This window comes from Neophocaena asiaeorientalis, unplaced genomic scaffold (genome assembly GCF_003031525.2).
Source record: "Neophocaena asiaeorientalis asiaeorientalis breed wild unplaced genomic scaffold, Neophocaena_asiaeorientalis_V1.1 scaffold469, whole genome shotgun sequence".
Taxonomy (NCBI): Eukaryota; Metazoa; Chordata; class Mammalia; order Artiodactyla; family Phocoenidae; genus Neophocaena; species Neophocaena asiaeorientalis.
In genome coordinates this window covers 1,074,214-1,093,548 of record NW_020172691.1, presented here as the reverse complement: position 1 = coordinate 1,093,548, position 19,335 = coordinate 1,074,214, and the positions used below count along the sequence as shown (strand labels likewise).

The window sequence follows — 19,335 nt, the reverse complement described above, 5'->3', positions numbered from 1 at the left end:
CCCCGCAACGGACAACTGTGGGCGCCGGTTCCTTTCCAGGCCCCGCCCACGAGCCGCCGCTCCCGGGGAGGCTCCACCTCTTTGTGGGCCCCGCCTGCGACCTCGCTCCACGCATGCGCCGTAGGCCGGCGCAAGCTCCTCCTTCCAGGCTGGCCTCTATTCAAGGCCCCGCCCCGCTCTACGAGCAAGCTCCGCCCGCAAGCCTCCCCGGAAGCCGGGGAGGCCTCGGCCCGGAGCGGAAGTATATCCGGCCGGGGGGCGGGGTGGTCGTACGCGGAGCTTCTCTGGCCTGGCGGCGAGGCTACGCTGGCTAGCGGCCCGGGGACGGGGTTCAGCGACGAGCTTGGCCCGACTCTTCTGGCGGCAGGCGGCAGGTGGGTACTCAGAGAGGCGACCGCGGGCGTTAGGGAGACCGAGCCCCTCAGGAGAGGAGACCGCGGGCGGCGGGGAGACCGGGCCCCTCAGAGGGGTGAACGGTGGCGGCCCTTGATGAAATTAGGGGTTACATGTGTCACTTTGGGGTCACCCCCTGGCCGTGTCAGTAACCAGGACCCCACCTCCTGGTGTGGATGGAAAGTCCACAGGATTTTACGGCTCCCAGCACACTGGGACCCCGCCCTCTGAAAGCAGGCTTCTTGGTCCCCAGAACCCCTGAGCAGTGGGAGGTGTTTGCGTGTCAGCACTGCCCACTGGCTGGCTCCACCGCTCGGTCTGTGCACTGGCTGTAGGGCTTGCGTTTGCTTTAAAGGCCCATGTATTTTACAAAATGTCACTGAGGAGGGAAGGGGGTGTGTGATCGCGGTGATTCTCTTTGTGACGGAGAGTCACAAAGCAGAAAATAAATTGCGAGTGACGCTCCCCCCCGGAGAGCCACTCGCTGCTCATTATGGGGTAAGAGTCTTCCAGTCTTTATTCATATGTGCCTTCTGCTCCTTGCATTTTTTTTTTTTTTTTTTTTTTTTTTTTTTACCTTTTATAGAGGCCCAACTGACATGCAGTGAACTGCACACATTCACAGCACACACTTGGATAAATTTTGGTATGTGATGCGCGAGCACTTTTCATATTTCACCCCCACTGCCTGTCCGCACTTTTGTGATTTTGGACTTGCTTCTGTTACACGTGGCCCCCGCCGGCGGCTTCTTTGTTCTTCCCTCCCCGCAACGTAAAGTTCAAGGGGCTTTTATTAGCCCATTTTACAGACTCAGCGTGGAGTGATGCCAAGAATCCTGGCCCTGGCCAGTGTCAGGACAGGACACTGCAGCCTCCCAAAGCCCTGAGCACCCGTCCACCCACCTCCCCCCACCCCAAGTTCATGGTAGCCTGTCAGTGTCTGTTGTACTGATTATGGAGTGGAGCAAGTGGAAGTCCTGGCTGCCCCACCCCTGCCTGCACCCTGGGGCGCCCTGTTTCTCCCCTCCCTTCCGGAGGCGCCCTTTCTTTGTTCACCTCAAACCTCAACCTTCTCTGATCCAGAGCCTCTCCCCTCCCTGGGGTCCGAATCCAGTGCCCACCTCAGACAGCACCCATCCCATTGCTCCTGTCCTCTGACAGGTGAGTTTTCCCCTTTTAAACCTCCCCGGAGCTGGGCTGTCCAGTGCAGCAGCCAGGCTAGTGAGCACCTGAAACGAGGCTGGTCCAAAATGAGATGCGCCATTCATGTAAGATATGCACCAGTTTCCGGAGACTCTGTATGTTAAGGCGAGGGTGGGGCGGGGAGTGTGTGCAAATTATTTCCTTAATATTTTCTATGTTTGTTAGGTGTTGAAGTGATGTTTTGGTGCTCTTGGGTTAAATAGTATATATTATCAATGTTTAAGTCACTTTTTTCATTTTTTATTTTTCAGTGTGGCTACCAGAAGGTTAAAAATTACATACTGGTATACATGATATTTCAATGTGTTCCATGGCATTTATTCTTTTTTTTTTTTTAATTTTTGTCTGCGTTGGGTCTTCGTTGCCACACGCGGGCTTTCTCTAGTTGTGGTGAGCCGGGGCTACTCTTTGTTGTGGTGTGCGGGCTTCTCATTGCGGTGGCTTCTCGTTGTGGAGCATGGGCTCTAGGCGCGCAGGCTTCGGTAGTTGTGGTGCCCGGGCTCAGTAGTTGTGGCTCACAAGCTCTAGAGCGCAGGCTCAGTAGTTGTGGCGCACAGGCTTAGTTGCTCCGCGGCATGTGGGATCTTCCCGGACCAGGGCTCGAACCCGTGTGCCCCTCATTGGCAGGTGGATTCTTAACCACTGCACCACCAGGGAAGCCCCCTGGGTTCACTCTTGGTGTTGTGTGCTCTCTGGGTTTGGACAATGTGTACTGACATGTACCCATCATCTTATCACACGGAGTAGTTTTGCTTCCCTAAAAACCCCCTTTGCCCCCCATTCATTTGTCCCTTAGCCCCCACCCCCACTGCCTTCCACAACCACTGGTCCTTTTCTGCTCTGCCCTTTCCACAGCGTCACAGAGTTGGAATCGCAGTGTCGTCTTCTCACACGGGCTTTGTTCACTTGGTGGTGGGTGTTTACGGTTCCTTGTTTCTCTTCGTGGCTTGATAATTTGCTTTTTATTTGGACCTCCCTAAAGGAGAAGAGTAACTCTATCATCTTGAAAATCTGGACCGTGGCATTCGCACACCAGGTGCCCCAAATAGCTGTGACAAGCTGAGTTCTAAGATCACCTCTGTCTCTCAGCAAAAGCATAAGTGGTTATTTTAGTCCCTGAGGGGGTTCTTGGAAGTGCTGTTTTCAGCTCCAGGACTCTAGATGATCCGTATTCTTAAGAAGGTTAAGCTAGTCTGTTTCATGTGTGATGACACTCCCAAGCCAGCCAGAGTTCATGGAAAAGTCAGCCATTAACCATCATTCCGGGAGCTGCTCTCACATCTCCAGGGCTTCTCGAAATGGAGGTTGAACAGAAATTCCCCAGGCAGCCGGCTTGGAACTCGGGTTTTTACTCTGGGAACTTTTGGACATGCCCCAGCTGGTGAGCCCCGCTCTTGATTTCCTGGAATTGCGAGGTTCAGATTGCTGCAGCAAAAGAGGCGAATCTGACTTCAGAAACCGAGTTCTGGGAAGGAGATGGTCATTCCTGCAGCTCCTGAGTCTCAAATAAGACATCCGGGGCCGGGTCACTCTCTGGGGGGGCCGTGCCGGGCGCCGTGAGGTGTGGAGCAGCCTCCCTGACCTCCACCCACTCGGTGCCAGGAGCATCCCCAGTCGTGACAACCACAGATGTCCCCTGTGGCCCCTGGGGGCCGGGTCGCCTCATTCAAGACCCACGGCTGCAGCTGAGCGTGGCAGGAGCTCTTGCCGGCGCCTGGAGAGAGTGCGGTCCTTGGTGGACACCCTCCCCACAGACTGGGTCAGCGCACAGGCAAGTCCAGATCCCGAGGACCCTGATGTTGAGAGGAAGTTTGGGCAGCCAGCGAAGGGGAGCTCGCGGTGGACGGGAGATCGGGCCGTGGTTTCTTGTCCGTTACCCTTTCTGACACTCAGGACTCAGGTCAGTTAAACGCGGTGACGGCTCTTGCAGCCTCAGACCAGGTCCTCAGAAGGAAGAGGTGTGGCTCCTACACAGACACACCACCCACGACCTCCCCCCGCGTTTCTCTCCTTTCTGTCCCCACCCCCACCCCCCCGTGACACCATTCTGTTGAACAGAAAATCGCGTTTGCCCCCATGGGGAACTGAGACTGAGGAAGGAGGTTCGGAGGAGAATCGTGGCGCTGGGCTGTGTGCACCCGACAGCCCCTCTCCGTCTGGGTGGAGTGAAGGCCGTGGACGTGGGGACAGCCAGGTTTAGATCCCAGACCAGCTCTTATCTGCTGTGGGCTCAGGGCTCTCAGAGGCCCCAGGGAGGGACCTTCGTTCCTCTCTCCCAGCTTCTGGTGCGGCCGGCCATCCTGGTCATTCCTTGGCTTGTAGGGCTTGTAGATGCATCACCCGATCTCTGCTTCCATCACATGGCTGTCTCCCGGTGTCTGTGTCCAGATCTCCCTCTTTTTATAAGGACAACAGTCATTGGCCTAGGGCCCACCGTCCTCCAGTGTGACCTCATCTTAAGTTAATTACATATGCAACGACCCCACTTCCAAACAGGGTCCCTTCACAGGTTTGGGGGGTTAAGACTTCAGTATGTCTTCTGGGGCCGGGGAATGTGATTTAGCCCATAAAGGGGGATAGGAAGCGACTGCTGATGGGCATGGGGTTTCGTTGTGAGGTGATGAGAATGCTCTGGAATTAGATAGTGGTGATGGTTGCATACTCCATGATGTTTCTAAAAGCCGTTGAATTGTATACTTTTAAAGGGTGGAGTTTATAGCTGTGTGAATTATATCTCAATTGGCTTTTCTTTTTTTTTTTTTTTTTGCGGTACGCGGGCCTCGCTCTGGATGCGCAGGTTCAGCGGCTGTGGCTCACGGGCCCAGCCACTCAGCGGCATGTGGGATCTTCCCATACCAGGGCACGAACCCGTGTCCCCTGCGTCAGCAGGCGGACTCTCAACCAGTGCACCACCAGGGAAGCCCTCAATTGGCTTTTGTGTAAAAAAAAAAAAAAAAAAGATTATCAGGAGGGCTGGAATATACAGAACATGCCTAAAGCACCTGGCTTTCATGTGTGTCCTGCAGGATGGCGGACAGCCTCCCCACCCAGGCTGCAGTCGCAGTATTTAAATGTAAACATTTAGTTGATGGAAGACAGCTCTGGAGCGCAGCCATCTTTAACAGGACAGATCCTGGGCCATGAGCATCTTCCAGCCAGACACTTAGCCTTCCAGGCCAGGGACCAGGGCTTACATGTCAACCGAAAACATGCGGGACTTCTGAGCTTGGGGCCTGTCCCCATGGCGGCGGTGGCCGGCCAGGATGTGGAAGCACCGGAAGGAAGTGGCTGCCGGGCCAAGGTACGGCAGTTGCTTACAAGAACTGTTTCATTTTGCTCTTAGAAGAAAACGGGGGTGCGTGTGTGCCGGGGAGGGGAACTTTGTCATCTTAACTTTTGTCACAGAGTTTGAGTGCCACACGCATCTCATCTGCAGGAAGAACCAGGGGAGCCCTTAGCGCTGAATTCCGAGAAGCCTGTCCTGGCTCCCCCCGGCCCCGCCGTCCTTGGAGGTGTTCTGAGAAGGACCAAGACAAAGCAGCCCCAGAGATGGTACCTGGGACAGCGGGGCGGTGGTGGACACCAACTCCCGGGCGCCCTGGCCTGCGGCAGCGCTTCTCAAGGAAAAGGCACTTTCCGGTGGCCGGCCACCCAGCGGCCGCGGGAGCATGTGTTTCTGATAGAAAGCTCTTTGCTTTTGATGGGACCTTTGCCCATCCAGGGAGTTGTTCAGAAAATCGTTGCTTCCACTTAGAAAAAAACCCTCCCACTTTCTGAGGACACAGAAGGGCAGGCAGGAACCTTACAAGCCCCTTCCGCTGCCCCGCCCTGTCTTCCAGAACTGTCCTGGCATGGGTCAGCCCACGGCATGATGGGCTGTGGATAGAGCCTCAGGGTTGCCCCAGCCCCCTCCCTGAGGCCCTCCTCTCCACCCCACAGCCACACCTGTCTGACATGTCACGCGTCGCCAGGTAACATCGTGGGGAGTTAGACTCCCAAACCTGTCCGCAGAGAGGCCCCAGAATCAATAGAAGGCAGCAACGGGACACTAGCGGGCTGCGTTTTTCCTGACGCTGTGGTTTCCCTGAGGGTTAGAAGGCTGGCTGCAGGGTGGATAAGGAACCTGGGCGGGTGGGTGCACAGAAGCAGCTGCCAGGGCTCGGTGGCTGGTCTGGCCCAGCTCTCCCCGCCCCGCCACCCCCCGGCTGGACAACGGGGAGCACCCCGCCTCATCTCCTCGTGACCAAAGTGGGGCTGTGCTCAGCCTGGGCTGAAGGGTGTTTGGAGGCTGAAATCAGTCCGTGCCGCTGGCAGGTGGTAGGCACGGGGCAGGACGGCTTGAGTTGCTAGTGGGTCCACACAGGGTCACTGTCCTTTGACCTGCAGCCGAGTGGCCTGAGAGTGGCTGGTTTGCAGATTAATCACCTGGGCAGGTTCACGGCGCCCTGGGAAGTTTGTAGTCACAGGTGGGGCCGCAGGGTCCCTACGGGACGCATCCAGCGCCCATGCCCTCGCGTAGAGGAGTCCTGGCTGCCCGGCGCAGGGGACACGGTCAGTCTCTGCAACAGAGGGTCGGGGCAGGTGGCCTCTTTTAATCAGTGCCTCCTGTGGGGTCTGAGGTCCTCCATGTCGGGAGAGAAGCGGGCAGGTGGGGCGTTTGTGGCTGCACCCTGTACTCAGCTGCATTCCCTTCTCGGAGGCACCACCTTCCTGCAGCATCCCTGCCCGCACCCCCAAAACCAGGGAGAGTCGGAGCCGGAAGTACCCAGCCGGCCTGCAGGCATTGTGGAGGCACCTGGTGCGGGAGCAGCCCCGGCCCAGAGGGCACTTGGCCCTGGGTTTGGGATGAGAGGGGCAGAAGCTCGAATAGCAGAGTGGGGGGGCTGTGGAGGCGGTGGCGGGCAGAAGGAGCCACGGTCCAGGGTGCGGAGTCGACTACTGCTGTCAGCTGCGTGGCTTAGCACTGATTTGCTAATCATTAACTAGTGGTACTGAGTCACCATCTTCTAAGCCGGTGGTTCTCACCTAGGGTGGTCCTGCCCCCAGGGGACACTGGGCCATGTCTGGGGACATCTATGGTCTTCGGGACCGGGGGGAGCTCCTGGCATCGAGGGGATGGGGGCAGGGATGCTGCTCCACCCCCCACAGCACCTGGGACGGCCCTAATGTCAGCAGTGCTAGGTCTGGGCCTCAGTCTTCCCACGTAAAGTGGGGGTTCTGTTTTGTTCTGAGGGTTACTGTGAACGCCTCACTGGGTGTTAACCAAGGTGGCAGGAAGTGATGATGGCTTTGGGGAAGGAAGCGAAGGCACTTCTGGTCTGTGGACGAGGCACGGGGCCTTCTTGCTCCAGAGCACAGGTGGCCTCCAGCTGCGTTGCCAGGGGGGCCCTTACACAGCGAGTGTTCACTCCGTGGCGCATCAGTGACTGCACCTTTTATCCCATGCAGTTTTCCGTGCTTGTGTTGTTACCTTTCACGGTAAACAGATTTTACAGGTAGTGCTGACCTCGATTTGAGCTGAGAGGGAAACTGCTTCTGTTCTTTATGGTGCCTGGGGTAGCGGCTCAGCCCGCACTTGCTCTGCTTGTCCCCCGCGCCCTGCTTTCAAAATGGCAGCTTCACTGACTGTCATTCACATGCCGGACTTTCCGCCTGTTTCCCGTGTACATTCCAGCGTTTTCAGTACATTCACAACGTTTGCAGCCACCATCTGTGTCTAGTTCCAGAACATTCCATCACCTCAGAAGAAGCCCCATCGTCAACAGCAGTCACTCCCCATCCCCTGCCCCAACCCCTGACAACCAGGAACCCACTCTCTGTGTCTGTGGATTGGCCTGTTCTGGACGTTTCCCGTCAGTGGAATCACACACAGTGGGTCCTTCTGTGTCTGGCTTCTCTCACTGAGCAGCGTGTCCTCAGGGTCCATCCACGTGGTAGCGAGTGCCAGGGCTTTCACCCCTTTTCAGGGCTGAGTGATGCTCCCGTGTGTGGATCAGTGCACCCGTTGCTGGGCATTTGGGTGTCTCTGCCTTTTGGCTGTTGTGGATCATGCTGCTGGGCACGTGCACAGGTTTTTGTGTGGACATGTGTTGTCACTTCTCTTGGCTGGGCGCCTAGGAGAGAATCGCTGGGTGAGGTTTAACCGTGTTTTGGTAACTGCCAGGCTGTTTTCAACAGCGGTGGCCCCATTTTACGTTCCCACCAGCAGTGCAGGAGGGTTCCGACTGGTCCACGTCCTCAACAGCCCTGTTGATTGTCCTTTTTGATTATGGCCGTCCTCGTGGGGGAAGGTGGGTCCCTCCGCTCTTCACTGGAGCTCCTTCCGTCCATCTGGCTCCATCCCCGGATGCTCAGCTCCTGTGTTTTGCACAGTTCATGCTGCCTTGAGTTGACCTTCCCACACCCGTAGTGTCCAGCGGGGTCCAGAAGCGTGAGCAGGCTTTGCCTGCCAGCGGGGAGAACAGAAGATCCCAGGCCCACGTGTAACCAGATCCAGTTACATCAACTACAAGTTATTTTGCCCAGCGCTCGTTAGGATTATCTGCGTAGCCTCTGTCTGAGTTTCCTAAGACTGCTGTAATAAGTCACCACAGACTTTGTAGCCCAAAACCACACAGGTTTATTATCTCACGGTTCTGGAGGTCAGGAGTCTGACTCGGACCTCACGGGGCTAAATCCAGGCGTGGGCAGGGCTGGTCCTTCCGGAGCCTCCAGGGCAGCATCGGTTCCGCCTTTTCCAGCTTCCAGAGGCGCCACATCCCTGGCTCGTGGCCCCTCCTGCATCCTCACGGCCAGCAGCGCAGCATCTCCCGTCTCTCTCTGCGTCTGACCCTCCCGCCTCCCTCTTATAAGGACCCTGTGATGACACTGGACCCCCCAGGGAATCCAGGGTCATCCCTGTCTCAGGGGCCTCAACTTAATTCTGTCTGCAAAGTTCCCTCTGCCGTTTGAGGTGACATGTCCTCGGGGTCCAGGACCAGGACGGGGGGTGTCTCTGGGGCCCTTATCCTGTTGACCACGCCCTCTCCTCTAACCAGGGCAGGGAGGCCTCCTCCATGCTTTCACATTGGATTCTTTTTGAGCCCTCTGTGAGCAGGCCCTGTGGACACGCTGAGGACACAGGAGGAGGTAGGGTCAGGGTCACTCCCGCCCTGAGGGGAGAGACGCTGGGGTCTCCTCCGCCCCCTTCCATTGGGCCCCACCCTCCCCACCCCTGGGCTCCAGAAGGATCTGCTCTCAAGGCTCAGCTCGAGCACCATCTCCCTTTAGGCCAGAGCAAAGTTTTTCTTGGTAAATGCTCATAACTTAGAGTCTCCATCCTCCTGGCTCTGCTGCCCTGGGGGCAGGACTGCCCTGGCTAGAAGGCTGGTTTGAGCCCTAGACATCATCTCTCCAGCCTCCAGAATTAACCCAGAGGCTCACATTCTAGAGGCAGCTGCTGAAGGCCAGGCCAGGAGCCCTGGGCCTGCGGGGGGTTTCCAGACCTCCGAGCTGTGGAAGGGCTAAGCCTGCAGGAGACGCTGGCCTACAGGATGTGATGGGTCGTGCCTCAGCTCTTACTGTCTGCTGAGATCCTACCCATCCCGGTTGCTCTGCCTGGACCCGCGGACACGGGTCCTCCAAGGTCGGGGTGACCAGACCTGCCGGCCTCGGGCCTGCCCACCTGGAACGGCTTCTCTGTCACTGAGGCCGTCCTGGTGGCGTTGACGTCCTCTGTGCAGGGCCGCCCTGGGCCTGGGGGGTGACAGGTCCCTACTCAAGGACACATGAGGCCCGGCTCAGATATGGGACGTCCAGAACTTTCTGATAATGAAGGAGGGCTGTTCAAAGCCCCTCAGTTTCTGGCAGTTTGCCACACAGTGTGCTAGTCTGGAGGGCGGGCCACCTGACAAGGCTGCTGGTCCCAGGGCCCAGAAACCAACTGCCGAGGGATTTATTAAAACGTTACAGATAAGTGGTCATTCGTCATACGGGGGTGCACGGGTGCATGCGGTGCAGCCCGGCCTGGGCGTTGCAGAGGCTCTGCTTCCGCTTCCCCTCTAGGCCGACTTCCCCTTCTATGGCTGCTCCTGGGTGAGCGCCCGGGACACCCCCGTGCCGGCCACGTCCACACTCCCGGGAAAGCGCATCTCCTGGGCCGGAGATGGAGAGCCAGGGGCGGCAGGCCAGTGCTGTCATCGTAGCAGCAATGGGGACGGGGATGGCGCCGTGACCAGTCCCGAGCGTGAGCCCGACCTGAGCTCCTTGTGCTCGATTTCATCCTTTCCTGCCCTCCGAGGTGGGGTTTGTAACGGAGGAGACGGTGCAGAGCAAAGACTCGGGAGGAGCCGGAGGGGGACCGGGCATCACGGCAGGGCCATGGCAGCTGCAGCCCCTATATCGGGGCCTCATCCCCCAAAACGGGCGGCGTCAGTCATGAGTCCAGACAGCTCGTAGAGGCATCTTTACTTGGTGCACTGGGGTGGATAGTGTCCCCCCAGATTCATATCCACCCCTTGGAAATGGAGTCTGTGCAGATGTCGCAGTGGAGAGATAAGGTCACGATGGGTCACGGCGGCCCCTAATCCAGTGACGAGATTGGGACACGAGACACAGGGAAGATCAGAGAGGCAGCAGGAATGTACCCCCTCCCAGTCCCGGAGGCCAGAAGCCCCAGATCTGTGTGGGCAGGGCCGGTTCGCCCTGGGGCTCTGAGGGGGCATATGTCCCAGGCCTCTCTCCTGACTCTAATGGTGCTGGCAGTCCTTGGTGTCCCCTAGCCTGTAGACACATCACCCCATCTCTGCATCCGTTATCACGTGGTCTTTCCCTGGGTGTCTGTCTTCTCTTATAGGGACACTCATCATTGGATTTAGGGCCCACGGGGATAATCCGGGAAGAGGGCATCCCAAGATCCTTAACCCAGTCACATCTGCGAAGACTGCAAAGTCTCTTCTTCCAGATAAGGTCCATTCGCCAGTCCCAGGGCTGTGGATGTCTCTTCGTGGAGATGAAGAGACCACCTCGCCTGTGGGGGCCGCCCTCAGCCAGCGTGTGGGAGCTAGCAGCTCTCTCCGCTTTACTGGAAGCCTCCAGGCGCGGAGAGGATGATGCAGGGCCCGACTCAGTGTCTTCTGCTCTGAGGCAGGGGGATGTGCCTGGGGCAGTGCTGTGCGCCCTTTTGGTGAAACTCAAAACCAGAAGTCCCGGGAGTGTCCCCAGTCTGCCCACCGGTGCTTACAGAACAGGGTTCTGAGAAGGGTGACAGTGCTTCCTCTTTGTGTGTTCCAGGTCTGGGGGAGACCCAGGGGCCCGGTGACCTTCGCATCGTGAGCGTCCCGCCCGGCCCTCCCCGTGGAGGCCTCGCGGGGGGCGTCCTGAGCGCGCAGCGGAGATGTCCAACCCCTTCCTGAAGCAGGTCTTCAACAAGGACAAGACCTTCCGGCCCAAGCGCAAGTTCGAGCCGGGCACCCAGCGTTTCGAGCTGCACAAGAAGGCGCAGGCGTCGCTGAATGCGGGGCTAGACCTGAAGCTGGCCGTGCAGCTGCCCGCCGGCGAGGAGCTCAACGACTGGGTGGCCGTGCACGTGGTCGACTTCTTCAACCGCGTCAACCTCATCTATGGCACCATCAGTGACGGCTGCACCGAGCGCTCCTGCCCCATCATGTCAGGCGGCCCCAAGTATGAGTACCGCTGGCAGGACGAGCACAGGTTCCGGCGGCCCACGGCACTGTCGGCCCCCCGGTACATGGACCTGCTCATGGACTGGATCGAGGTGCAGATCAACAATGAGGACGTCTTCCCCACCAACGTTGGTGAGTCTCTGCACTTTTATGTTCTTTTTTTTTTTTTAATTTTATTTTTCTTTATTTATTTTTGGTTGCATTGGGTATTTGTTGCTGCGCGCAGGCTCCCTCTAGTTGTGGCGAGCGGGGGCTACTCTTCGTTGTGGTGCGCGGGTTTCTCATTGCGGTGGCTTCTCTTCTGGAGCACGGGCTCTAGGCATGTGGGCTTAGTAGTTGTGACTCGCAGGCTCTAGAGTGCAGGCTCAGTAGTTCCGGACCGGGGCACGAACCCGCGTCCCCTGCATCGGCAGGCAGACTCCCAACCACCGTGCCACCAGGGAAGCCCTCTCATGTTCTTTTCATAACAGCTTTATCAGGATGGAATACACACCCCGTAAAACCCACCCACTTAGAGTGCACAGTTTGGTGTCATTTTAGGACAGTTACAGCTTCGTGAAGCTATCAGCTCTATCTAAACCCATCACCCTGGGACTTCCCTGGTGGTCCAGTGGTTAAGACTCCACCTTGTAATGCAGGGGGTGCGGGCTCAATCCCTGGTCGGGGAAGTAAGCTCCCACATGTTGCATAGTGTGGCCAAAAATTTTAAAAATAATAGTAATAAAAAAAAATAATAAACCCATCACTCTAAAAGAAGCCCGTCCCCGTCAGCAGTCACTCCCCACCCCCTCCCCAGCCCCTGACAACCAGGAATCCACTCTGTCTCTGGATTTGCCTGTTTTGGACGTTTCCCATCAGTGGGATCACCCCACTTTGTGTCCTTCTGTGTCTGGCTTCTCTCACTGAGCATCGTGTTCTCAGGGTCCGTCCATGTGGTAGCAAGTGTTGGGGCTTCCCTCCTTTGCGTGGCTGAGTGATGCCCCCGTGTGTGGAGGGGCTACATTTTGCTTCAAGTTAAGGATCTTGAGATGGAGAGATTATTCTGCATTATCTGGGTGAGCCCTAAATGTCATCACAAGGGTCCTAACAAGAGGGAGATGGAGGGAGACTAGACACCCAGGAGAGCAGAAGACAGTGAAGCAACAGGAGGAGGAAGGGATAGTGAGCCCAGATAAGGCAGGAACGGGTTCTCCCTGGAGCCCCCGGAGGACCCATCCCCGCCCACACCTGCACCTCGGCCCAGGGCACCATGTGGACTCTGGCCTCAGGAGCTGTGGGAGAACGCGTATGAGTTGTTCTGAGCCACTGAGCAGGTGGTAACTTGTCCTGGCAGCCCCGGGCGATGGTAGATGTCGTTCTCACATTCACCAGTGCGACATGGCTTCCTGGCAAACCACTGGCCAGTGCGCAGGCCTCAGGCCCAGCTCTTGGCCGCTGGCGTGCTCTGTGCCTCATTAAGTTTCTCACCCGCCGTCGGTACACTGAACCAGGCTGACCCTGGTGGGGTTTTCAGGGAGTCATCTGGGAAAAGGCCATCCCAGAATCATCACTTGCCCAGAATAGAGATTCCTGGGCAGCCCCCCATCAGGTTGCTGGGTCCACGTCTACACATGCTCCGTGTCATCCTGAGTCCCTGCCTTGCTGGGACCCCCTGAAGCCTCCCCAGATCCTGAGCGGTCCACATCCTAGAACTCAGACCCTGAGGGCCTCTAGTCAGTGCCTCGCCCATGGAAGCAAATTCTAGTAATCCTACCAAAGAGGAAAGCATGAGAAGGGCGAGAGAAATGACCTTGGCAGACATCACTCAGCTGCCCAGCAGGGGTCAGAGACCTCTGCCACACGGCCACAGTGGGTTCTGTGGCTGCTGGCGCCTTCCTCGGGCCACCTGGCCCAGGCCACACCTTCCAGCCCTGTCCACGGACCCCGGGGCCAGCTTTGCCCCTCACCTAGGCTCGACCCCCAGCCAGGCACACAGATTGGAATGCTTCTTTTTGCGGGTCTGTGGTGCTGTGCAGAGCCTGCCTCGCTCCTCAGGGTGAAATTTGTGGGCGGGCAAAGAAAGGGCGGGTCCAGAGTTCATCCTACCTTCTGTGCTGGTTCTAGTCACACCTGAGCATCCACTTAGGCCCCAAAGCCACCTGCCCACACTCTTGAGCTTAGACCCAGGTTCTTTCCCGTAAAAGAAACGTTCTTTCACAGACTTTTCCCGTAAAGGGTCAGACAGTAGATCTTTCCGGTTTTTGCCTCTAGATGGTCTGTCTCAGCTACGCGGATCTGCTGTGTAGTCTGAAAGCTGTCGTGGACGATCTATAAACAGACAAGGGTGCATAAGGAGTGGGCCTGCGTTCCAATAAAACTTTATTTACAGGAGTGGGAGGTGGGCTGGATTTGTGACCCCCGTGTGAGGGCATCGTGGCAGGTGTGGGCAATGCAGTCCCAGAATCTTCTGTTTCTAGGCCTTTCTCCTACGGGGCTGCCTCTCCCCCTCCACCCAGGATGGCCCAGGGTGACCTCGGTGACTCCTGGCATCCCTCTCCCAGGAGAGGGGGCAGGGCAGGGCCTTAGCCTCGTTGGGCCCAGGACCCCGTGTGGCTGGTGCCAGCCACACCCTGTGCTCACCTTCCTCTGCCTGCCATGGGCTCTGCGCTCCCTCTGACTTCCTGACACTGTTAGGGGGACTTCCCCTATGGGGATCCCCATGCCCTGGAGACCACTGTCCCACCAAGTGGCTTTCACAGGCCTTCAAGACGGCGTGTGCTCCTGAGATGCCCCGTGAACGTGGTCGTCTCTCGAGAGTGGAGCATGCCTTTTGTTTTAGCCTTTTTTCTCCGGTTGGATGGAGGGAGAAAACCCAGAGGGCTCATTGATGCTGAACGAACCTTCCGCAGAGGTAGATCCCTGGAGCCGCTGGGCCCTGTCCACCTGTAACAGACGTTCACAGGCGCTTCCGGCCGATGGAATACCAGTCCCATCAGCTGTCACACCCACCAGGACACGCAGGAGGGAGCAGGACGGGAGCTGGAAAGGCGCACGTTCGTGGGGGCGTCTTTCCCGTTTGCCTCGTGCCTCCACAGTCCCAGGACCTTTCCCTGGTGTGAGCCGCCGCGTGGGCTCGTCTTCCACCTCCCACTTGGGCCGGGCTGTTCCCCATCTCACTGCAGACGCCATCCCGTGTCGCCGCCCTGCGCACGGATCTCTGGCACTTGCCTGCACGTCTTTGGGGCCTTTGCTCGCCGACCATAGGGCTGTGAAGCACAGCACCGTCCAGCAGCTGACCGCTCGGTCTTCCGGAAGCTTGTGCCTCGTGCACCATGGCTTTCCTCGCACTTGGTGACACCTTTGTGCTCCTCCCCCTGGGCTGCCAGCTGTGGAGCCCCTCTCTTGAAGAACTGGGGCTGGTCCACCCTGGTCCTGGAAAGCCCCCTGGTAGTGCCGGTCAGGTGGAGCGAATGCGGCATCTGCCCTGTGGGACGAAGAGGACACGAGGTGGGAGCGGGCGAGCACGTGGGGGGCACAGACTGACACCGCAGGAGGGCTGAGTCCGCTAGTCCCACAGTACGTGTGTGTCACCGCAATTTAGAAAACCGAGGGGCCTCCTGGTGGCAGAGTGGCTGAGACACCACGCTCCCGGTGCAGGGGGCCCGGGTTCGATCCCTGGCCAGGGAACTAAGATCCCACGTGCCGCAGCTAAGCCCATGCGCTGCGACTACTGAGCCCAGGTGCTCTACAGCCAGCGCGCCACAGCAAAGACCCCGAGTGGCCAAAATAAATAAATAATAAATACACTTAAAAAATAGAAATAAAACGTATTCAATTCAGTAGTTGGACAAGAAAGTGCAACACAGTGTATGCATGCAATTAAGTTAGGATATGTACATTCAAATTTAAGTGATGTCATGAAACATACACTGGAGAGAGAGAAGTGTATTAAGTGGGAAATGTCAAAGGCCAAAACATAGGTTTTTATGGGTTCTCCAGTTCTATTCCAAAAAGTAAACATAACTGGAGACAGAAACCTGTGAGCCTCCGGAAGTGGGATGGCGTGTCCACATCTGGCCAGACCGGGGTGGGGCGGGACGGGACACGTCCAGCAGGTGCTGGGCCGCGGGGGCTGCAGTCCTGGCACTCTTATCTGCCGGCACCCCGCCCCCAGGCACTGTTAGGGAGCCAAGAAGTGGGCTTCCCAGGCCCGGGGTCCCGCAGAGAGGGGTTCGCGCCTGCAGCTGGGGACGCATCCTAGCTGAGCTGCCCCTGCCGCCTCTGCAGGCACGCCGTTCCCCAAGAACTTCCTGCAGGTGGTGAAGAAGATCCTGTCGCGGCTCTTCCGCGTGTTCGTGCACGTCTACATCCACCACTTCGACCGCATCGCGCAGCTGGGCTCAGAGGCGCACGTCAACACCTGCTATAAGCACTTCTACTACTTCGTCACGGAGTTTGGCCTCATCGACACCAAGGAGCTGGAGCCGCTGGTGAGCGCGTCGGGGCATCGTGGGGAGGCGAGTGCCCCCTGTCCTGGGGCTGCATGCCCATCGGGGCGCGGGCGGGCGGGTCACTGCCTGCAGCTGCCCCCGCTTCCCGGTGGGAGAAACAGATGGGCCTCTGGTGACTGTCCCCACCTACACCTCCTCCACCCACCCCTGTCCCCTGCCGGCGGAGAACAAGGATTTTTTTGGTTTTAATTGAGGTAAAATTTGCATAACGTAAAATTAGCTATCGTGAAGTCAACAATTCAGTGGTGTTTAGCACATTCACAGGGTTGGGCAACCATCACCTCTATCCAGTTCCAGAACCTTCCTTCCATCACCCCAAAAGAAGCCCCGCCCCCATCAGCAGTCACCCCCATCCTCCTCCCCAGCCCCTGCAACCACTAACCCGCTTTATTTATTTCTTTTTTAAAAAAATTTATTTTATTTATTTGTTTATTTTTGGCTGTGTTGGGTCTTTGTTGCCGTGTGTGGGCTTTCTCTAGTTGCAGCGAGCGGGGGCTACTCTTCGTTGCGGTGCACAGGCTTCTCATTGCGGTGGCTTCTCTTGTTGCGGAGCATGGGCTCCGGGCGCGTGGGCTTCAGTAGTTACAACATGCGGGCTCAGTAGTTGTGGCGCACAGGCTTAGTTGCTCCGCGGCCTGTGGGGTCTTCCCAGCCCAGGGCTCAAACCCGTGTCCCCTTAACCACTGCGCCACCAGGGAAGCCCCAGCCCCTATTCTTTTACAACTTTTAAAACTCTCTGAAAGCAGCTTCAGAGACCGTCCTCACTTCTGTGTACTCCCTCGCAGGCCCTGCCTATCAGTAAGCATTTTTCCGGAGTTGAAGTTACAGTGTGCATGCCTAGTGGGGTTGGGGTATTCCTCGGGGGTAGTGGAACGTTCTGGAACTAGAGGTGGGGTTGTGCACCCTTGTGGAGGTGAATGCCTCTTTCCCACAGTTCCTTTTATGTGAATCTCACCAAATACTGAAAATCGTTTTGTGCAGTTTTGTGATCAGCTCACTTTTGTTTGGTTAACTCAGTGCCCTAATCGCATGGTCATTTGTCCCACACTGATGCTTAGAGTTAGCTCTTTCTGGACACAGGGACTGTGGGACCCTTCACAGAAAGAGTCTGCGCCCCAGCCCGAGGCGCGCTGCCGTCTGCTCTGTATTTCGTAAGATTTGCTTTAAGTGAGGCCTGAGGGCTCCCATGAGACTGCGTCCCCCGATTTCCTGTGTGATTTGCTGATGTCCTGCTTGTTCTTAACAGAAAGAAATGACCGCACGGATGTGCCACTGAGAGCCCCTTGACCCCGTAGTCACCGAGTCCGCGCCCGGGGAACAGTCCTACTGGAGGGCCACGTCTCCAGAACAGGGACCGGTATTTTCTAGCCCAGCAAATTCTGTGCTGTCTGGGCTGCGTCCTCTCTCCGATCCCAAGGTGGCAGCACCCGTGGGTCTGAGCCTCGCTGAGCCCCAGTCTCCTCGGCCAGCATGGGGGAGATAGATAGAACTTGAACTCTGTGATTCCACGTGTTGTGAGCAACCGGGAAAACCCACTTCATTTGCAGACCGCTTGCACCTGCCTGGAGGCTGGCCCCACTCGGGTCCGTCTCCTGCACCAGCCCGCCTGCTCGGCCGTGGGTGGTCAGGCCCCCATCAGCGAGGCTGAGACCCCGCAGTGCCCCCCGCTGCGGCCCAGGCCTGGTTCCGAGTGGTACGAGCGCTCGGCTTGCATCCTCCCGGCGTCCTCCCCCCAAGCCACTTCCGTCCCGCTGTTCCTCCGGGACCCTTAGGCTCCTGTGCCAGCTTCCCGAGCCCACGCCCACATCCCAGGTGTCCTGGGGCCGCTTCATGTCGCATAAAAGATTGAATTCGTCTAGTTGCATTTACGACCACTATGAGATGTTACCGGAATAAAAAAGTTTTTTACCTACAAGGAGTGATCCCCCTCCCCTCTAGAAAAATGTCCCCTTTCCGTCGTGAATAGCAGTACGATTCTGCCAGGGAACGCCTCTCCCTGGTTTGGGACCTTTGAGTTTTGCCGAATGTTTAGCCGGACTTAGCCTTGCTTCACACGCCTGCCAGCTTCATATCGAAACCCTTTGTCAGCGTGGCCCTCCGTGGCTCCGGGACCAAATCCCAGCACCGTCTCCCCGCAGAAGCTTTGGGACCCCGCCCGCTCACGCCCCACCCGCGCACAGCATCCTCCGTGGCCTTTCGCCGTGGCGGTCCTGCCCACCTGGACCACACCAGCTCTGAGTACCTCTGGGTGTCTGGGATGCTCGCGGGGAGACAGGGCCACCACCCGACACCAACACCCAACAAGTGCAATTAACACGACCTGGGCCTCGGCCCTTCCAGAAGTTGCTGGGGTCCCACTCCTGGAGTGGGACTGCAGGAAACCGCCCGGTCGCGTGTAGCTCCTCTTAAATGCAGAACCACCACCAAACGCCGTAACCACTGTGCCACTCAGGTCACCAGCCAGGTTGGAAAGGTGGCGGGGCTGGAGGGGGGGTGCTCCCCTGCCCACCCTCCCGTGCCCATGGGTGTTCCCACAGGACCATCAGAATAAATCACGTGTCTCCTTACCTGCACCTGCTGGTTGTCATTTCTGTCTTCCTGGTGGGAGGGCCTGGCATTGGGACACATCCCCAAGTGGCAAAGAAATCTTAGATGTCACAACAGTTGATGTCCTGCTTGTTCTTAACAGAAAGAAATGACTGCACGGATGTGCCACTGAGAGCCCCTGTGGGACGAAGAGGACACGAGGTGGGAGCGGGCAGAGTGTCCCAAGTAGCTAAACAGATGCACAGAATATCAGTGGGATTAGAATTTCACAGGGTACAGGGCGGGGCTGATGAGGACCAGAGTCTGGAAAGCAGGTTGAGCCGGCGCCCACTCCCTCTCCCGTTTCTGCTTTCGGCACTCAGCACACGAGGAGATTTTAACTGTTGCCTCTTTGCTGTGTAAAGAAGGTTCCAGAAAACTTTGAACCAAGTGGGAACAGAGGGGTGTTTTCTGTCTCAGCCCCGTCCTAACTATCCTGTGACCTTGACACATGAGTTTACCCCCAAAATCTCATATGTGAAGAATGGGAACGGGTTACTTACTCTCAGGGGACGTGGGGCTGACAGGATGGTCTTTTGCCAGGCGGGTTGGGGCCTGTGCTCCAGACCTTCCTGCCCCTAGAGGGCGTGCCGTCTCCATCGGACAGACAGAGTGACTTGCGGGGACTCCCCATCACTTGTAAATACCTTCTAAAGAAGCTGCTGTTTCCTTACCCCTTGATTTTGCAAATGCACCACAGAGGTTTCCAGGACCATTTTAAAGTTTGGGGAGCTGTGATTCGGAACAACAGACCCCAAAGCCATCCACATCCCGATCCCAGGACCTGTAGATGTGTCACCTCACGGGGCAGAGGGAACTTTGCAGGTGGGATTAAGTTGAAGCCCCTGAGATGGGGGTGACCCTGGATTCCCTGGGGGCCCAGCGTCATCTCAGGGTCCTTATAAGAGGGAGGCGGGAGGGTCAGAGGCAGAGAGAGACGGGAGATGCTGCACTGCGGGCTCTGAGGATGCAGGAGGGGCCGCGAGCCAGGGATGCGGTGC

The 19,335-nt window shown here is 57.5% G+C and overlaps 1 protein-coding gene across 4 annotated transcripts; it reads left to right on the top strand.

The window, feature by feature from the left end:
- Positions 1-210: 210 nt before the first annotated feature.
- On the top strand, positions 211-18,321 carry MOB3A (MOB kinase activator 3A). Of its 4 annotated transcripts, none has more exons than XM_024740074.1 (5): positions 211-374; positions 980-1,039; positions 10,867-11,390; positions 15,525-15,727; positions 16,995-18,321. In XM_024740074.1, exons 3-5 carry the CDS (start codon positions 10,970-10,972, stop codon positions 17,022-17,024), a joined length of 654 nt encoding a protein of 217 aa, XP_024595842.1. In that variant the 5' UTR covers positions 211-374; positions 980-1,039; positions 10,867-10,969; the 3' UTR covers positions 17,025-18,321. The 4 variants fall into 4 exon arrangements, with proteins under 4 accessions (XP_024595842.1, XP_024595841.1, XP_024595845.1 ...); XM_024740075.1 differs by lacking the exons at positions 211-374; positions 980-1,039 and adding exons at positions 4,715-4,897; positions 5,033-5,148; XM_024740073.1 differs by lacking the exon at positions 980-1,039 and having other exon boundaries at positions 212-374.
- Positions 18,322-19,335: the final 1,014 nt, after the last annotated feature.